General features: G+C 47.6%; 1 protein-coding gene across 3 annotated transcripts in view; it reads right to left on the reverse strand.

The window, feature by feature from the left end:
- Nucleotides 1-17,862, reverse strand: part of MOCOS (molybdenum cofactor sulfurase) — a 57,540-nt gene that overhangs the window by 29,470 nt on the left and 10,208 nt on the right. For all 3 annotated transcript variants that reach the window (XR_007121899.1, XM_047697418.1, XM_047697419.1), the window contains exons 3-8: nucleotides 17,119-17,185; nucleotides 14,938-15,579; nucleotides 11,841-11,917; nucleotides 9,358-9,557; nucleotides 4,175-4,291; nucleotides 2,811-3,269 (exon numbers count right to left, since the gene is read on the reverse strand). Coding sequence is in view for 2 of the 3 variants with exons in the window: in XM_047697418.1 (XP_047553374.1) it covers nucleotides 2,811-3,269; nucleotides 4,175-4,291; nucleotides 9,358-9,557; nucleotides 11,841-11,917; nucleotides 14,938-15,579; nucleotides 17,119-17,185 (1,562 nt within the window). In the remaining variant the exon portion in view is untranslated. The remainder of the gene's footprint in view (nucleotides 1-2,810; nucleotides 3,270-4,174; nucleotides 4,292-9,357; nucleotides 9,558-11,840; nucleotides 11,918-14,937; nucleotides 15,580-17,118; nucleotides 17,186-17,862) is intronic.

The following is a 17,862-nucleotide window of genomic DNA, read 5'->3' on the forward strand; positions in this document are numbered from 1 at the left end:
AATGACCCAGGTGGGCCCAATCTAATCAGATGAGTCCTATTAAAACTTTATGCTAATCTGTCACAGCAGCAAACATTTCTAAGCTCTGTACATGCAGAGGGCATAGGAGAAAGAACAAGGATCAGACGTGGTGACCAAGTATCAGTTTCTCAATATCATTCCCTGATGTAAGATGTGAAGTGCCTTTGATAAAATGACCTGTTCCATTTCTCAGGCAGGGGACATACAGAATGAGCCTAGAACACATTATTGCATCAGAGAATAAGGAAATGTTCAAGGAATAATAGGGACATATCGAAAGGACACAGGAGCTGACCTGACGGAGCTCCCCGTGGCCAAGTCTGCGGCAATATAGGCATCAAAATAAATACTGATGATGATGGGTTGTAACCTTTTGAGGAAAATCAGAATCCATGGGTCCATGCAGATACAAAAAGAGAGAATAATTAATGACTAAATAAACATGGAAGAAGGAAAGTTCTACAATAGAATACCAGCTAATAAATAAAAAAAGAACGATGGAATTTCTTAAATTACCATTTTGCAATCATCATACCAATCACTGATTTAGGCAAAAGTCATCAATAGATGTAAATCTGGTGAATAAAATCTGATAGGGAACAGGATATTTACATATCCTCAAGTATCTCCCCACAAAATACTGATTAATTACTTATTAATGAATTTTACAGTAGAGAAACCTGGCAGACCCCATCTTAAGCAAATGATGAAGTTAATTTCACCAGCATTGACACAAATGAACAGAGTGTGTCTCCTTCTGAGATGCACTGAGAAAGCACAGTATCACTCTTAAGGAATTCCTGCCCCAAATGCAGAAATCCTAAAGGAAGCTCAGATAATACCCTCACACTGGGGGTTAGGAGTCCGTTTGCAGGTGACTAGGTCATGAGAGTGGAGCTGTCATTAATGTGATGAAAGATCATATAAAAGAAGCCCCGGAGAGCTCCCTCGCCCCTTTGCCATGTGAGGACACAGTGAGAAAATACCATCTGGGGGCACCTGGGTGGCTCAGTGGGTTAAGCCTCTGCCTTTGACTCAGGTCATGATCTCAGGGTCCTTGGTTGGAGCCCCACATCGGGCTTTCTGCTCAGCAGGGAACCTGCTTTGCCCCCTCTCTCTGCCTGCCTCTCTGCCTACTTGTGATCTCTCTCTCTCTGTCAAATACATAAATAAAATCTTTAAAAAAGGAAGAAGAAAAAGAAGAGGAAGAAGAAGAGGAAGAGCAAGAGGAAGAGGAAGAAGAAGAAGGAAGAAGAAAGAAGGAGGAGGAGGAGGAGAAGGAAGGAGAAGGAAGAAGAAGGAAGAAGAAAGAAGAAGAAGGAAGAAGAAGAAGGAGGAGGAGGAGGAGGAGGAGAAGGAGAAGAAGGAGAAGAAGAATGCCCTCTGTGAACCAGGAAGTGAGCCCTCGCTGGACATCAAATCTGCCAGCGTCTTGATGTTGGACTTGCAGCCTCCAGAACCATGAGAGATAAACTTCTGTTGTTTATAAGCCACACAGTTGGTGGCACTTTGCTATAGCAGCCTGAAAGGACTAAGACATCCGTCTGCCAGAGCTGTATCTGGTGCACCTCCTTCATGCCTTCATGGTCCCTTATCACCAGTGTGATTCTATTCACTCTGGTGGTGCTTGGTCTTGTGTCTGTCCCTTCTGAGATACTGCAGTCTCTGAGGGAAGGAACCTGTTCCATTTTGCTCATCAATGTATACCAGGTGCTGGCCCCAGGCCTGGCAGCTAGCAGGTCCTTGGTGTGCAGTTTTTGAATGAGCAAATGGACAGAAGGGCTTTAGCAAACCTTACTGAGTCTCAGTGTCCTTGTCTGTAAAATGGGACACTACTTCCTACCCAGGTATCTGTGCTGTGTGACTATCCTATGGAACATGAGCAGTCTGTGAAAATACAAGTCTGACACACACGGGAAATATGGACTCCTCACCCTCCTCCTTTAGGAAATGAAAGTGAACTTGCTTGTTATGGTCTCAGCCTGGAGGACAGGTTCCCATGGGACAACCATGAAAAGCAGGTCACAAACAGCCCTGACCATGGTATGTCTGATCAGGAACCGAAGATCCTGTAATTCCAGAGGCTCAGGAGTCTGGGACCTTTACCTGGGACTTGGGATACACACAGTCCATAGGAAGACAGCCACACTTTGGCCACCACGGGGCTGTCGGGGCTGGCTGACCAGCCAAGGTGGGCAACCCAACTGCCCAGCTCATGTAACCACCACACCAGACCATCTCAAGACATAACATAGTTCATACCAATAGGGAGGGCTCAGCAGAACAAGTCACATAAAAGCATTGACCCAAGGAGTCAGCAGACCCGGATTCAAATCTTTCCTCTATCATTGATGACTGGACAGACTGTTTAACCTCAATAGCTCTCAGGCTCCATATCTATAAAATGGGGATGATATTCCATGCACCTCATCTTGTCTTAAAGACAGAACAAGACAAAGCATGTAAAATACTTCAGCAAGGAACCAGCACACCTATTCACTGAAAATTATATCCATAATTATTAAGAGTAACTAGGTGTTCGCCATTCAGAAACAGGATCGTCTCGGGCGTACCTCTAAGCCTAGCCGTGTTCAAAAGTCAGCCCCAACCAGGAAGGGTGGAATGAGAATGACCCCTCCCATGCCACAGCACTCTGAATATGATTTTGATCTTCTGCATGCCTTGCTTTATTTCCTGTACTTTTTTCTTCACTTAATAAAAAAAAAAAGTATAAAGTAAACAACAATAAAAACAAAAAGTGGTCACTGGGCTGCCCTGAAAACCCTTACCTCAAATGCAGCACAGGATTTGATCGGGTAGAGGTAAAGATTGGTGATGACATGTGGCCCAAGGCCCCCATGCAGGACTCCTGCTGCTTTCTCTGGAGCGGTCTCCTGGGTTCCGGTGGCCGTTGACAGATGTGGGTGCGAACCCCCTGCATCCACAGTGCTAGGCGAGTCGTCGCCAACCCCAGAGGCTGTGCGGACATCTTCCTGAGGTGAGGAACTACATGTGTCCACAGTGATCAGCCTGGCATCCAGAGCCTCGCTCTCTGACACAGCTCCAGCCTCCCCAGGGGTGGTCTGAGGGAGAGGCTGGCCATCAGACTGGTGCAGTTGCATTGCTATGATGAACCTGAGAAAGGCCTGGGCATCCTCAAGTGTAGACATGTACCCAAAGGAAATCCTCACAGACCCTGTAGGCTGCCCATCTATGATGTCCACATCATCTCCACAGACATGACCAGCCTAGAATAAAAAGGAAATAAGTCAGCCAGGGTGACTCATTCCACATGGATAAATCTGAAATCATTTTGGAGAAGAAACTTAACCCAGGAGAAGAAACAGTAAGAGTAACACACGCTGTGTGTCTGAGCCCTGCTCCGCTAAGCACGAGGACTCCTTTGTGAATCTCGCTTTGCTCAGGTGCAAACTGAGGTCAATACCGATCTCAATGGATTGTTAAAAAGGTTAAAAGAAATACTGCATGGAAGGCATTTACCCAGAGCCACACACCATGACATTCCCATGGACCCAGCAAGACAGACCAAAGTTTCGGAAGCATGATGGGTCAGCTTCTTGGTCTCCCCAGGACTGACAAAAGAGAAACACCTGCTGGTCACTCCCTTGAGCCTCTCTCGGAACCAAAGGGAGGGCTTCATCCCTTTGACAAGAAAGCAAGACAGCGATGCTCTTGTCTTGTGAAATGTGAAGATGCTCACATTTCAACAAAGAATACTATTAAAAATGGACAGACGGTTTGAATAGACATTTTTCAAAAAAGACATATAAATGGCCAGCCTAGGCCACTACAAAAGCCAAAAGCAGGCTGGGTGCTCCTGCTGGGAGGAGGGGAAAGGAAGGCAAGAAGTCCCTGAAACTCTCCAAGCGGGGCTGCCCAGGATTGGTTGCTGCTCAGGCCAACCACCTGCCCCAGTGCTGAACCCAGGTCAGTCACCCAAAGAGTTGGGGTCACAATGTTCTGTAGGATCAAATATTCTAACTAAAACTGCATTTGTTTCTGTGCCGGCTCTTCCTCTCTCTCTTTAAGTAAAATCCAGTTCATGGTTGATTGGGATCTCTGACCCCAGGCACGAGACCAGCCTCCAGGGTGGTTGGAGAGGCCACCATTGGAGATGACCAGCATTACCAACCTGAAGATGCTTCTTGACCATCTCGTCGCTTATCCCCAGGTGCCTCTGGCAGGCCCCAGTGTTGCAGAAGCAGCCAGTTCGCAGGTGGATGTTGTAAAGACTGGCCATTTTATCCACCTGCGGGTTCAATATGACATGAGACCAGTGTGAAGAACGTCCAGTTTTACTCAGATGGCCTGGGACAGAGTTTCAGATCAAAATGTGGACCTCCCTTTCCCAACAATAAAGTGAAAATCTGAGCTTGGAATTTCACTCCCAAGTGCCCTGATCTATCATGGATTTACTAAACACATTTGATAAAATGTCACTGATAACTAAAGTTTATCCAGATGGATTATAATGTATGCCTGAGAAAACTGAGAATGTCAAATTCAGGCCAAATTCCAAATTAGGAGCTCACATTTCAACAAACAACACTATTAAAAATGGACAGAAGATTTGAAAAGACATTTTTGCAAAGCAGACATACAAATGGCCAAGAGGTACATGAAAAGACGTTCAACACCACTCATCATCAGGGAAATGCAAATCAAATCAATGAGATATCACCTTACACTTACTATAATGGCTATTAATGAGAAAACAAGAAATAACAAGTTTTGCAAACACTGTAGAGAAAGGGAGCCCTTGTGCACTCTCGGTGGGAATGTACATTGTTGCAGCCACTATGGAGAACAGAATGAAGGGTCCTCAAAAAATTAAAAATAACTACCATGTGATCCAGCAATCCCACTTCTGAGTATTAATCTGAAGAAAGTGAAAATACTATCTTGAAATGATATGCTCCCCCCACTTCACCACAGTGTTACTTACAGTAGCCAAGACATGGAAACAATGTAAGTATCTATCAAAGGATGAATGGATAAAGAAACTTTGTGTGTGTGTGTGTGTGTGTGTGTGTGTGTGTGTATTTCAGTCATAAAAAAACACAAGAAAATCCTGTCATTTGTGACAACATGGATGGACCTCAAGGACATGATTTTAAGTGAAGTAAGCTAGACACAGAAAGATAAATACTATATCATATCATTTATATGTGGAACCATAAAAAAAAAATCAAATTCCCAGATAGAGAAAACAGACTGGTGGCTGTCAGCGATGGAGGGCAAAATGGGTAAAGGTGGTCAAAAGGTACAAACTTCTAGTTATAAGATATATAAGTCTCAGGGATGTAATGTAGAGAATGGTAACTCTAGTTATTGATGCTGTGTTACATGTATTTGAAAGTTGCTAAATCTTAAAATTTGTCATCACACCAAAAAAATGAGCTATGTGGGGGCGCCTGGGTGGCTCAGTGGGTTAAGCCTCTGCCTTCGGCTCAGGTCATGATCCCAGGGTCCTGGGATCAAGCCCCGCATCAGGCTCTCTGCTCAGCAAGGAGCCTGCTTCCCCCTGTCTCTCTGCCTGCCTCTCTGCCTGCTCGTGATCTCTGTCTGTCAAATAAATAAAATCTCTAAAAAAAAAAAAAATGAGCTGTGTATGGTGATGGATGTTGTTAACTGGACTTAAACAGCAGTTATCATTTCGGATTAGATATATATATATATAATAATTATGTTGTACACCTGAAATTAATACAATATTATATGTCAACATTATATCAATTTAAAAAAAATAATAAACTAGTTGGTGTTTGTTGGTTTGTTTGTTTCAAAGAGCCCACATGTTCCAAGGGAGATCCACAAGAATAAAATCCGAGTGGCCCGGATGCAGGACGGCTCCTTGGCATCTTCTGCCCCAAGGCTGATCACAGAGCAGTCCCCACAGAACTACCATTCAGAGCTGCCCTGTCTGGGTTCACAGCCTGGGCTACAAACATGACTGTGTTGACACTGTGTCTTATCCATTTGCTTTCCATAACATCCCTTACTTTGAGTTGAATCACAGAACTGCTGTTCAATCCAGAAGTCTCAAGGCTCTTTCCTGTCTCCTGAAGGCTCTGGGAAGCGATCAGTATTCCCTCAGGGCTCAAAGGGAGGGCTCACATGGAGGATATTTTCCCAGCTGTGGGTCAAGGGTTCCATTCTCCCACGTGTCTGGGAGCCCCTTGAGGGTCCTTAGCCCAGACAACTCTGGCTAAACTCAGGGCAGTCGCTTAACTGCATTCAGGAAAACAAACACATCTTGTCCAGCTGGGCAAATCTTTGAAGCTTCTGTCCCTGGGAATCCACAGTGCAGGGTGGATAGAGGCAGCCAGGAGCCACGGGCCCCCTCCGCAGACACAGCTCACCACACGACGGCTCGCGCTCCTGCCGGGCTGTGCACAGCAATGGGGCCTCCCACACTGGTGAGACCATGGCCGTCTTCACCTGAGCTCTCTCCCCTGGACTGTCAGAGTGAGAAGAAGCCATTCTCTGGGTTGAACTGAGGGGCCTCAGGAAAACAACTCTGCTCCTTTACCTTGGGCAAATAGCTGAGTGGCGTGGGGACCTGCTAATGAAATTTGGGTGTTCCCTGGCTCTCTGAGCGGAGACCAGGCCACACCACGGGGTCAGGCCAACTCCATCTCCAGAGTCTGGTGGCCTCCATTCAAAGGGCAGCTGCTAGGGAAGCTCCCTCCCCACCGCACCCCAACCCCTGCCAACTGGAATTGGAAATCTCCTGTGCTCACCCCCCAACCCCCATACCCCACATTTACAGTCCCGGTTACCACTGCTGCTAAGCAGGCCACCAAACTTGGTGGAACAAAATCATAACCATTTTTTTGTGCTCACAGCTATAGTAGGTCGGAAATTTGGAAAAAGCGGAGGAGATGCCTGACTCTTTTCCATGATTTCCCGAGTCTCAGCTGGGAAGACACCAAGGCTGGGAGTGACATGCTGTCTGGGAGTTGGAGTCATCTGGAGACTCACTTAATGCGTCGGGTGTGTGTCTGGTGTCCCAGCCAGGAGGGCTCACAACAGGACTGCCACCAGAGGGCCTGTGCTTGGCCTCTCCACATGGCTGGCTTCCTCAGAGCACGGCAGCCTCAGGGTAGACCTTCTTGCATGGTAACCTGGGGCCCAAAAGTGGACGTCCCAAGGAATAATGCTGATGTGGCACTGCCTTTTCTGCCACACAGCATCCCCTTCTGTGGCCTTCTCCTGGTTATGAGCGAGTCACAAACCCACCAAGATTCAAGAAGAGAGGAGACCCCCACCTAGAAGAAGCTGTTTTGGCCACACTTAATCTTTCCTCCTCACCTCCCATCATGAGGTGGTACCCTCTCACCTTGAGCCCTGCGGGATCCCGGCCAGGTGAAAGGTTTGGTTTCAGCGCCAGGAAGAGCACGGCATCCAGGGAAGGCGAGAGAGCCGCCCACCACAGTGCAGCATGGGAGCCGCAACCCCTCACCCCGCCCCGCCGCAGGTGCCCTCACACTCAGTGCTTACTGAGCCCTTGCTTCCTACTGGGCCCCGTGCTCAGGCATTCTACAGCATATCTCATTTAGTTCTCAGAGCAACACTATCCACAGGGCACCTTGTTATCCCCGCTTCATGGACACCTGGAGAGTTGACACTAACTTGCCCATGCTCACAAAGCCAACCAAAGGCAGTCAGAATCGGAACCCACATTCTTAACCACTGAGTAGAGTGACTTCCACACAAAGGAGAATGGAATTAGGAGGCCTGGATATCAAAAACAAGAACCCCAAAGCTCCTTACGGAAAGCTGAATTCTCTGAAAAGAATCACAGATTCTTTTGAAATCTCCTGAAAAGAGAGCCCAACCCAGCCATAAAACCATCTGACCTTTCTGAAAGCCACCAAATCCCTGTGGGATTCCCACATGGGGAAGGAGCCTGCAGAAACCAGGCTGGACCTTCCCAAGTCAGCAGCACAGTTGGCCAAGCCTCCGCCGTAGAATCCATTGGTCACCCATGGGACACGCTGCCTCTACAAAGCCCCAGAGGGAGAAACTTGTCCCGGGTCCACCTCGGGGAATAGGAGTCCTGGTGAAATCAGTGGGACACCTACACAGCTGTCTCCCCCTGTGCCCAACCCAGGGCTTTTCTCCTCTTTGAGGCTTCTCTGGCCAAATGCAACATTCCCTCCTTGCTCTGCCTGCCCCGGCATAGTTCATGGTCACCTGTCTGTCTTCCTTCACACCGCACGGCAAGCACAAGCTTATTCAGATGCAAGAATGAGACTTAGGTTACCAACCACACAGAATAATGTATTTTAGAAAGCAAAACATTTCCTCCAGATGCATTTCCCACCATCCTCCAAAAGCATTTAAAAATCCCATCGGGCTGCCAGTGGGGGTTCTTACTGAGTGGGGGTCTGTGCAGTAAACCCACCCAAGATGAACACCTTCTTCCAAACTTATCTGACCACTGAACCTGCTCCTCACAGAGCTGCTCAGGAACTCATGCTCTGGGAAGGGCCTCGGTCTCCCCAGCCCTGCCAGGCTGTGACACCCCACCTGGGGACCATCTACCACCATGTGTGAGTGCTTGATGTGACTCTAGAGATTTAATGGACTGAGCACTGACCAACTTACCCAGCTATGGCAAGGACCCAAGCACTTCCCAACCTCCACTATTTGTCCTGTTTTCAAGGGGAAATAGATACAGAGAGTACATTTGCACAAACTACTTTATAACCAAACTACTAAATCCTTTGAACTCATAATATGCATGAACTACGGCACAAATAGGGCTTTTGTGAGGACGTCGTTTCTACTTGTTGTAAAGAAGGACTTCCGAATTCTGAGCCACATGCAAATACATGGTGGAGAAAGGCCCCCGTTTTGCGTGATGCTGTGATCCGGTCTGAAGTGTCACTGGGGCCACCGTGCTGAGTGGACATGAAATGGCCTCAGAAGTACTATTCTGTCTACACTGCTCTTCTGCCTACACTCTTTCAGGGTGTCTTCCCTCGCTGGCAAGCTGTCGTTTGTCCCCTTCCACTGCGATCAAAGACTCTGCCCCTCTTTCCTCGCACTTGAAGTTGACAATGTCTGGCTAAAAAAGGAGGGTTGGTAAACTAAACAGCCATGTCTGTTAGAACGGCACAGAAATGAGCATGTGGAGCCTCTAAGGAAGGGCCGTAACTCCTCCACCCACGGCCGGGCTGTCCTTCACCCAGCTGCCACAAGCACCCAGGGACCCTCACTGCACCTGCAGGGCTCCGGAAGGAGGCAGAGTGCCAGAGGACGGAGCTCCTGCTGTGAACCATGGTGGGAGGTGACGAGGAGACCCACCTGGGAATAACCGATGATGTTCCCAATGGGGTCGAGCACATTAAAATTGATGACTGGACCCTGCACCTCCGGGCTGCTGAATTCAGAGTCACTGTAAATCCGCACCACGGGGGTTCCACTGGGGTACCGGAGAGCAGACAGGGCCATGTAGGTATACTGAGCCAGGGTGAAGGTGTGTTGCTTTATATTCTCCATCCCACCTCAAAAACGATTGAGAAACATTAGAAACATGAACTTCACATGTAATTCACTCATTTTATTAATTTATTTATTAATTATTTATTTGAAAGAGAGAGAGAGTGCACAAGCAGAGGGAGAGGGAGAAGCAGACTCCCTGCTGAGTGGGGAGCCCCATGCAGGACTCAATCCCGTGACCCAAGGATCATGACCTGAGCCAAAGACAGATGCTTAACTGACTGAGCCACCCAGGCGCCCCTCACTCACTCATTTTTAAGAAAAACAAGGTCGTTCTAACCACCAAGCTGGAGCTCAGATTAATGATTGTAAATATCCGTAGATAGTGTGTGGGATTGGACATATTGATTAATGTGTAGATCTGGGGACCTGCCCAACACCTGACTGTTGTTGTTCTGTGGAAACTTCCACAAGAATTCTTGTCATCCTTCTTTTTTCTTTTTTTAATTTAGACCCTTGGGTTACAGATGGCAAAGATGTACAATTTTATCTTTATTAGTTTATTTTTATTTTTATTTTTATTTTTTTTTAAGTAATCTCTATACCCAACGTGGGGCTCAAAGTCATAACCTTGAGATCCAGAGTCACACACTCCACCAACTGTGCCAGTCAGGTCACAATTTTATCTTTAAAAGGATCGTTTCTTTTTGCTGATTCTTTTAATATTTAAATCATTTTAACACCATCCAAATCAATTAAGGATACAAGTTACAACATGGATGAAGCTCGAAAACATGTAAAATAAGCCAGACACAAAAGGACAAGTACTGTGTCTTATATAAGTGCCTAGAATAGGAAATTCAGAGACAGAGAGGAAAATCGAGATTTCCCGGGACTGGGGGAAGGGGAAAAGGGGAGTTACTGTCAAATGGTACAGTTCAGTATGTGATGTTGCAGAAGTTCTAGAGATGGTGTCAGGGCTGGATGGCTGCTTAACAATGTCAATGTATTTAATGCCACTGAAATGTACACTTAAATTGGCTAAAACAGTGCATTTTATGTTACAGGCATTTCATCACATTTTTTTCCAAAGGAGCAAACAAGTAGGAATAATTAGGGTTTGCTTTATTGCCCCTGCCCCTATCAGACCTGTAGCTTGTCCTGTGGTCTCTGTTAATATCTTTCCTTGGAAAAGTGCTCATTGCTCAAAGCTTGTCTTCCTTATCTCCTCTTTGTCCTGGATGATGTCCAGTCACCTTCCTGCCTTACCATCAAGGCTACCCCACTCCCTCTCGTGAATTTCATCTGCCTCCAGTATTGGGCTCAGGTTGAGAACCTGAAGGCTCTCATTATTGTGACTACCTAATCATTGAGCCACATCCCTGGTTCACCACAACTCCACTTCCATACGGATGGGTTCAAGCAGTACCACCCAGTTCTAGAAGCTCAGCCTCTGGAGGAGTGTCCAGGAGCACAACAGGATGGTGGATGCCTGGCACTTGAGTCAGAGGCTCTCCTAGTTCTGTATGCCCTTGTGTCAAGCTCCACACAATGGGACATGGTCTCCGTGTGCTTGTCAGCCTACAGTGAATGTCCCCCACCTGCCCACACTCCCCAAACACTTGCCAGGAAAGAAGACATGCATCACAGTAGAGACAGTGGTTGGGGCTTGGGGTTAGGCAATTTTTTTTTTTAAGATTTATCTATTTATTTGACAGAGAGAGAGAGAGCACATGCACGCACAAGCAGGCGGAGCAGCAGGCAAAGGGAGAAGCAGGCTCCCCACTGAGCAGAGAGCCCTATGTGGGGCTGGATCCCAGGACCCTGAGATCATGACCTGAACTGAAGGCAGACGCTTAACCAACTGAGCCATTCAGATGCCCCAGGGTTAAGCATTGTTATGGCCTAGGTTGAAATCCCTATTCTCTCAATCACAAGTTCCCTGACCCTGGGGAAGGCATTTAACCTCTCGGAGTATGAGCTCCTCGTGGGCAAAGTGGGCTCTTCATATAGCTCCCCCATGGGAGAAGAGGGATGGCCCAGCAAGGGATCAGCTGATTAAGGTCTCAGGACCTATAACCATTCCCAGTCGAGGGACCAAAGATGGCCTCTCTGCGGCTGTGAAAGTACGCATCTCCTGATTTATAATATCTCTTACTTGTTAAAATGTTCTTTTAACTGGCAAAAAAGGAAAAAAAAAAGGCAGCTCGGTCTCTTGCTCTTGCCTCAGAAGTCATTCAGAAGTTCTTGAGAATGAGCTTCAACTATTCAACTGCCAAGGGCCAGCCACTCGCACAGACCCTCTCTTTTCTCTCCCATTCCGGGAGAAAATGAAAGGCTCCACTGACCTGTGAGGTGTTCTAGGGCATCAAATCCATGTTTTAGTGCTATCACGTCAAGGAACGAGATGGTGCCATCTTCAAACCTGTAACAGGGTTGAGGGAAACAAGGTCAAGCTGTGACCAACATCTCCATGAGTGTTTTGTGGTGTGTAACAAGGTTCTGATTTTAGGCTTAGCCATAATCTCTGAATACCTTCTCTCTGTTGCCTTATAAACCACCGCTCGCGCTCCCCGTCAGGACAGAGGGCTTTGCACACTGAGACCTATGGGGCCAGCTCGCTTGGCAGCTTTCTTGGGAGAGGATAGCCCTGGTAATAAAAGGAGCTAAAAGACAGTCACCACATTGAGAAATGTTATCCAGCCCCCATGGATACTTAGACAAAACCTCAAGTGCTTTGGGCTCTTGAAATGCTGCCCTTGACCCAGGAGAACACCACTGACAGGGCATCAGTCAAGCGTGATCCAAGAACTACGCGTCAATGATCCCAAACTCTATGGAACCACATATGATCTTGGAAACAGTATCATTCGAAATGCTATGGAACCCAAGTATCATTTTTGAAACTGAGTTCACAGCTTCAGAGGGAAATGGTGTCCCAGGGAGAGGTTGCAGTAAAGACCCCAAGCAGGCAGAGGCAGGCACACTTCCTGCATGGTAAGAACATCAGAGCAGTCAGGAGCAGGTGTGCAGGAGCTGGAAATGAGCTGGGAATGAGCTGGGAATTGGCTGGCAAGGTGGAGAGTGGTAGGAGATAAAGTCAGAGGATGTCTACCTTGGGGAGATACCATGTGTCTGAACAGCTCTGAGCAGAGAGCAGGGACAGGATGGGACCCAGGCTCTGACAAGCAGAGTCAGTCCTCAGGCTGCCACAGAAGGGGGAAGCTTGGAGACAGGAAGTTTCAGAGAGCACGGGCATAAAGATGGTGGGAAACCATAGCCTCTATGAGCCTGGCTGTGAGTTATCAAAGCAAGTCAAAGTTTTCAATGGAAATATTGTGCTTCATATTTTAATATTCTAGAGATGAGATTTGCTCAAAATATTGTTACTGAGTAACCAGGGGTGCCTGGGTGGCCCAGTGGATTAAAGCCTCTGTCTTCCACTCAGGTCATGATCCCAGGGTCCTGGGATCGAGCCCCGAATTGGGCTCTCTGCTTAGCAGGGAAACTGCTTCCTCCTCTCTCTCTCTCTCTGCCTCTCTGCCTACTTGGTGATCTCTGTCTGTCAAATAAATAAATAAAATCTTAAAAAAAAATTTGTTACTGAAATGTTAATTTCTTTATAAAACCAATATATTAATAATTAATAATTATGAATCAAGTATATGAACTGACAATTAATAATGAATCAATTGTGAATTAATAATGAATTAATTGGGGGGCACCTGGGTGGCTCAGTGGGTTAAAGCCTCTGCCTTCAGCTCAGGTCATGATCCCAGGGTCCTGGGATTGAGCCCCGCATCGGGCTCTCTGCTCAGCACAGAACCTGCTTCCCTTCCTCTCTCTCTGCCTGCCTCTCTGCCTACTTGTGATCTCTCTCTGTCAAATAAATAAATAAAATCTTTAAAAAAAATAATAAATAATAAAAAAATGAATTAGTTGATAATAAATCAATTACTAATTGATTAATCACTAAATAATCTTCAGTAAATTAAACATTATTATCCTATAATGACTTAGGTTACTGATTGATAATAATCATTTATTAATTAATAATTAATAGACTCTTGGGGGAAAGGAAGTTTGCTGTTTCCATCAAAGGTTGTATCTCCTTGGGTTATAAAACGATTCAGAGCATGGTCTGGGTACATGTTCAAAAAACATTTGGGTTTTGAGTATTAAATCTCTTGAGTTCTAGTCCTAAGTTCACAAGAAAAAAATGAGGCTTCTAGCGGGAAGTAAATATTTTCAGCTTTGTGGGAATCTTGGGGCAGCACCTGCTGAGAAGCAATCCGCCCGATCGAAGGAAAGAGGTCTGATCCTGCCCAGCCGACCCACACAGGGCCCAATCTGAGCTGCCCCACTTCTCCTGGCCTTCAGATGCTCCTATTGGCTTGATAAAGTTTGAGTTGTCATTGTGATATGCCTTTAATTTATATGATGTGTGCCTATCATTCTCTTCTCACTTGGTTATATTACTTGTTATATTCTCACACTTGGATACAAAATGTTTTACATTACTGTTCCTGTTTCAGAATCCCCCAGCTACGGAGGAGTCCTAAGTAAAAGAGACACCACAGGCACCTGGGTGGCTCAGCCAGTTAAGCGTCTGCCTTCGGCTCAGGTCGTGATCTCAGGGTCCTGGGATAGAGCCCCACGTGGAGATCCCTGCTCAGCAGGAAGTCTGCTTCTCCCTCTCCCTCTGCCATTCCCCCTACTTGTGCTCTCTAACTCTCTCTCTCTCTAATAAATAAATAAAATCATTTAAAAAAAAGATTGTTTCTTGAAAAGAAAGAAAAACATGAGGTTCAGGAATCAAGTCACATGCCCATGTCCCCACAGCTGGCGTGTGGTAAAGCCAGGACTCCCCTGCCAGCAATCCAGTTCTGGGGCCTACACACTTGACCAGTGACTCTACTGCAGCGGACACGGCCCTGCCTGCAGAACCCTGAGTCTGCCCCTGGGTCTGTGGGGGTGTGACCCACCCTCCCATCCAGGACCCCCGCCTTCTGAGGCACCTGCAGGGGGACTAGCTCCCTGTCCCTATCCCATAGTATTCTCCACTGTTGGCCCCAGTAGAACCCTGGGTCAGCTGTCATTTTCACCCTCTTACGCCTTCAACCTGATGGGTCCCAGCCATCAACACCCGGGCCATGGCTCCCCACACCACCTTTCCTCTCTCAAGAGCCCATCACCTCCCCCCTCGCAGTCCTTGTCCTCTCGTAGCTGTGGAGAAGCCCACAAATGGGGGCCTGGGGCACGCTCCAGCCAACCTCCGCCTCCCAGATCTGAGCCCTGCCGCCAGCTTCCATCCCTGTAATCCCGCCCCCACCCAGATCTCTGACCCCAGTTGCCCAGTTTGGTCCCTTGCACAATCCTATAGGCGACACAGGCCTGCCCCTCGCCTTGTTGAACTGCTACCAGCCACCCCCAAGGTGAGGTTACCTTTCAGCCACTGAGCGCCGTGGGATGTAGAAGTCTTCCCCTGCGAGGTATGCAGAGGCCGTGCCCCCTCCAAAGTAGGTTTTCCTCAGCAGAGGAGCCACACGATTATTCACCAGCAGAGCGCCCAGGCCGGTGGGGAATCCAAAGATCTTATAGAAGGAGAGGGGGACAAAGTCGGCCTGGTGAACCGACAGGTCCAAAGGGGAGGTGCTCACGTAGGAGGCCGCATCGAGCAGCACGAACCACTTCCCGGGCACGCTCACCGGGCACCTCCGCCCAGCCTTGACCTCTCCTATCCAGGACAGCGGGTATCTGGTTCCAGAAAAATTACTCTGCGCGGGGTAACAAAAGAGATGTGGAAGCTGGCTGTCGGGGTCACCGGCATCCATGCCCCAAGTCTCCGCTGACCACATGTCCTCTGGCCTGACCGGGACAGAGGTGACGTTCATGGCCATGGTGACCTTCCTCATGCCCACCACGGAGGTGTGGCTGTCCGTGAGGTAACAGAACCGGCTTCCAGGGCTCTCCGGGCTGGGGGACACCCACGGGAAGGCCTCTGCCACCAGTTTAAGAGCAGCTGTGCTCCCTGCCGTGAAAATGACGCTGTAGTCCTCTGGGGAGGTGTGGAAGTGCGCCAGAATCCTGGAAGAAGCAGAGTGTTATGCCAGCTCTGGGGTCTCATGGTGTCACATGGTCAGAGCAGCTGTATCTCTACCACACAGAACCTCTCTCTGCCTTCATTTTTAGGGAAAAACCCAGGTCGGCTATGCCACGATGGCAAAGTGAGGGCGGGGGCAGAGCCAGCTGCACGAGGAGATGACAAACAGGGTCCAACTGGCAAAAGCAGCTCCACCACCCACGTCCCCACCCTCCACAGAGAAGATAAAAGTCCAAGGGGCGCCTGGGTGGCGCAGTCACTCCATTGAACTCTTGGTTTCAGCTCAGGTCACCATCTCAAGATCATGAGATCCAGCCCAGAGTGGGCACAGCATCCGTGCTCTGCACTCAGCAGGGAATCTGCTTGGAATTCTTTTCTCCCTCTTCCCCTCCCCACGGTGCTCTTTCTCAAATAAATAAATCTTTAAAAAAAAAAAAAGATAAAAATCCACAAAACCTTAATCCTAGAAAACACTTTTTCGGGGCGCCTGGGTGGCTCAGTAGGTTAAGCCTCTGCCTTCGGCTCAGGTCATGATCTCAAGGTCCTGGGATCAAGCCCCGCATCGGGCTCTCTGCTCAGCAGGGAGCCTGCTTCCTCCTCTCTGTCTCTGCCTTCCTCTCTGCCTGCTTGTGATCTCTTTCTCTGTCAAATAAATAAATAAAATCTTTAAAACACAAAAGAAAAAGAAAACACTCTTTCCTCAGTCTGCTCTCTGGCTCTCGCACCAACTGACTTCACGGTGCCTTTAATATTGGCAGCCCAGCCTCCCTTGCCAATTAGAAATCACTTGAAATTATAGCAATTCGAGTAACTTTAGGCACCACTTGGAAACTACTTACTAAAAACTATTACATGTGGAAAAATACAAAGAGCTATTTCAAGCTGCACATACTAGTAAAAAGTTTGCGGGGGGGGGGGGGGGGCGGTTGTTGATGAATAATGCCTAATGACACGTGAAAAGAAAGCCCAGAGAAAACCTTTTTTCCTCTCTCTGAAAATAAGGCTTAGGGGGCACCTGACTGGCTCAGTGGGTTAAAGCCTCTGCCTTCGGCTCGGGTCATGATCCCAGGGTCCTCGGATTGAGCCCTGCATGGGGCTCTCTGCTCAGCGGGGATCCTGCTTCCTCCTCTCTCTCTCTCTGCCTGCCTCTCTGCCTGCTTGCGATCTCTGTCTGTCAAATAAATAAATAAAAATCTTTAAAAAAATAAAAATGAAAATGAAAATGAGGCTTAGGAAACTGGGTCCCTTGTGGTCCCTCTGGCCCCCAGGCACTGTGGCTTCAGCCTAGAGCCACATACAATACCGGAGCACACCTCAAGGCCGCCTGCCTGTGCTTCGGGGCTGCCCTGCCTACCTACTCACTCTGACCTTCCTGTCCTCTGCCCCTAACGGTCATCACTCTGCACGTGACCATTTAGCCGAATGTGATCTTCCTTAGACCAACACGGAACACTCAGAACCTTGGTGGGATGCCGTGGGGGGTAGGAAAGAAGTCCCCCCACCTGGGACTGCCTGTCACTCACCTGTAGCGCACATGCTCCACGGTGTCGTGGGTGAGCCTGCTGCTGATATTCTGGCTGTGAGGATTACCTGGCAGGTTACAGAGACAAAGCCATCAAGTCACTACCTCTGTTTCTCCCCTCCTATTCCTCCCAAACCCTCTCCTTCGGTTTCTCAAAAAGGTGACCCTACAACTACTCTGTGACCCAGCAATACCACATCTCTATACTTTAGGGAAATGAAAACACATGTCCACACAAAGATTCTTGCTCAGAAATGTTCACGGGCAGGCTTATTGGTAAAGCCAAATTCTGGGAACAACATGAATACCCTTCAGCTGATGAACAGAGAGACAAGATGGGGTGTAGCCACACAATGGGAAAGTATTCATAACAGAAAGTAATCTACGGGCTATGCCGTGAGTCAGCCACAAAAACATCCTAAGGGGTCACTTAGTGTATGAGTCCATTTATATAGGCAATGTCCAGCAAAGATATAGAAAGAGGTTGAAAGTTGTGAATTAGTGGTTGCCTGAGACTGAGGGGGCAACAGGGCTGAACTATAAACAGGCATCAGAGATCTTATTGGGGGAACGAAAATGTTCTAAATGATTTATTGTGATAGTGGCACCTTTGGTAAAGTTGCCTAAATCATTAAATTGTACATTTGAAATAGATGAATTTTATGATGCATGAAATACAACTCCATTCTTAAACAATTTCATTTTTTTAAAGATTTTATTTATTTATTTGACAGAGAGACACAGC

The sequence above is a fragment of the Lutra lutra genome, chromosome 12 (genome assembly GCF_902655055.1).
Source record: "Lutra lutra chromosome 12, mLutLut1.2, whole genome shotgun sequence".
NCBI classification, from domain to species: domain Eukaryota; kingdom Metazoa; phylum Chordata; class Mammalia; order Carnivora; family Mustelidae; genus Lutra; species Lutra lutra.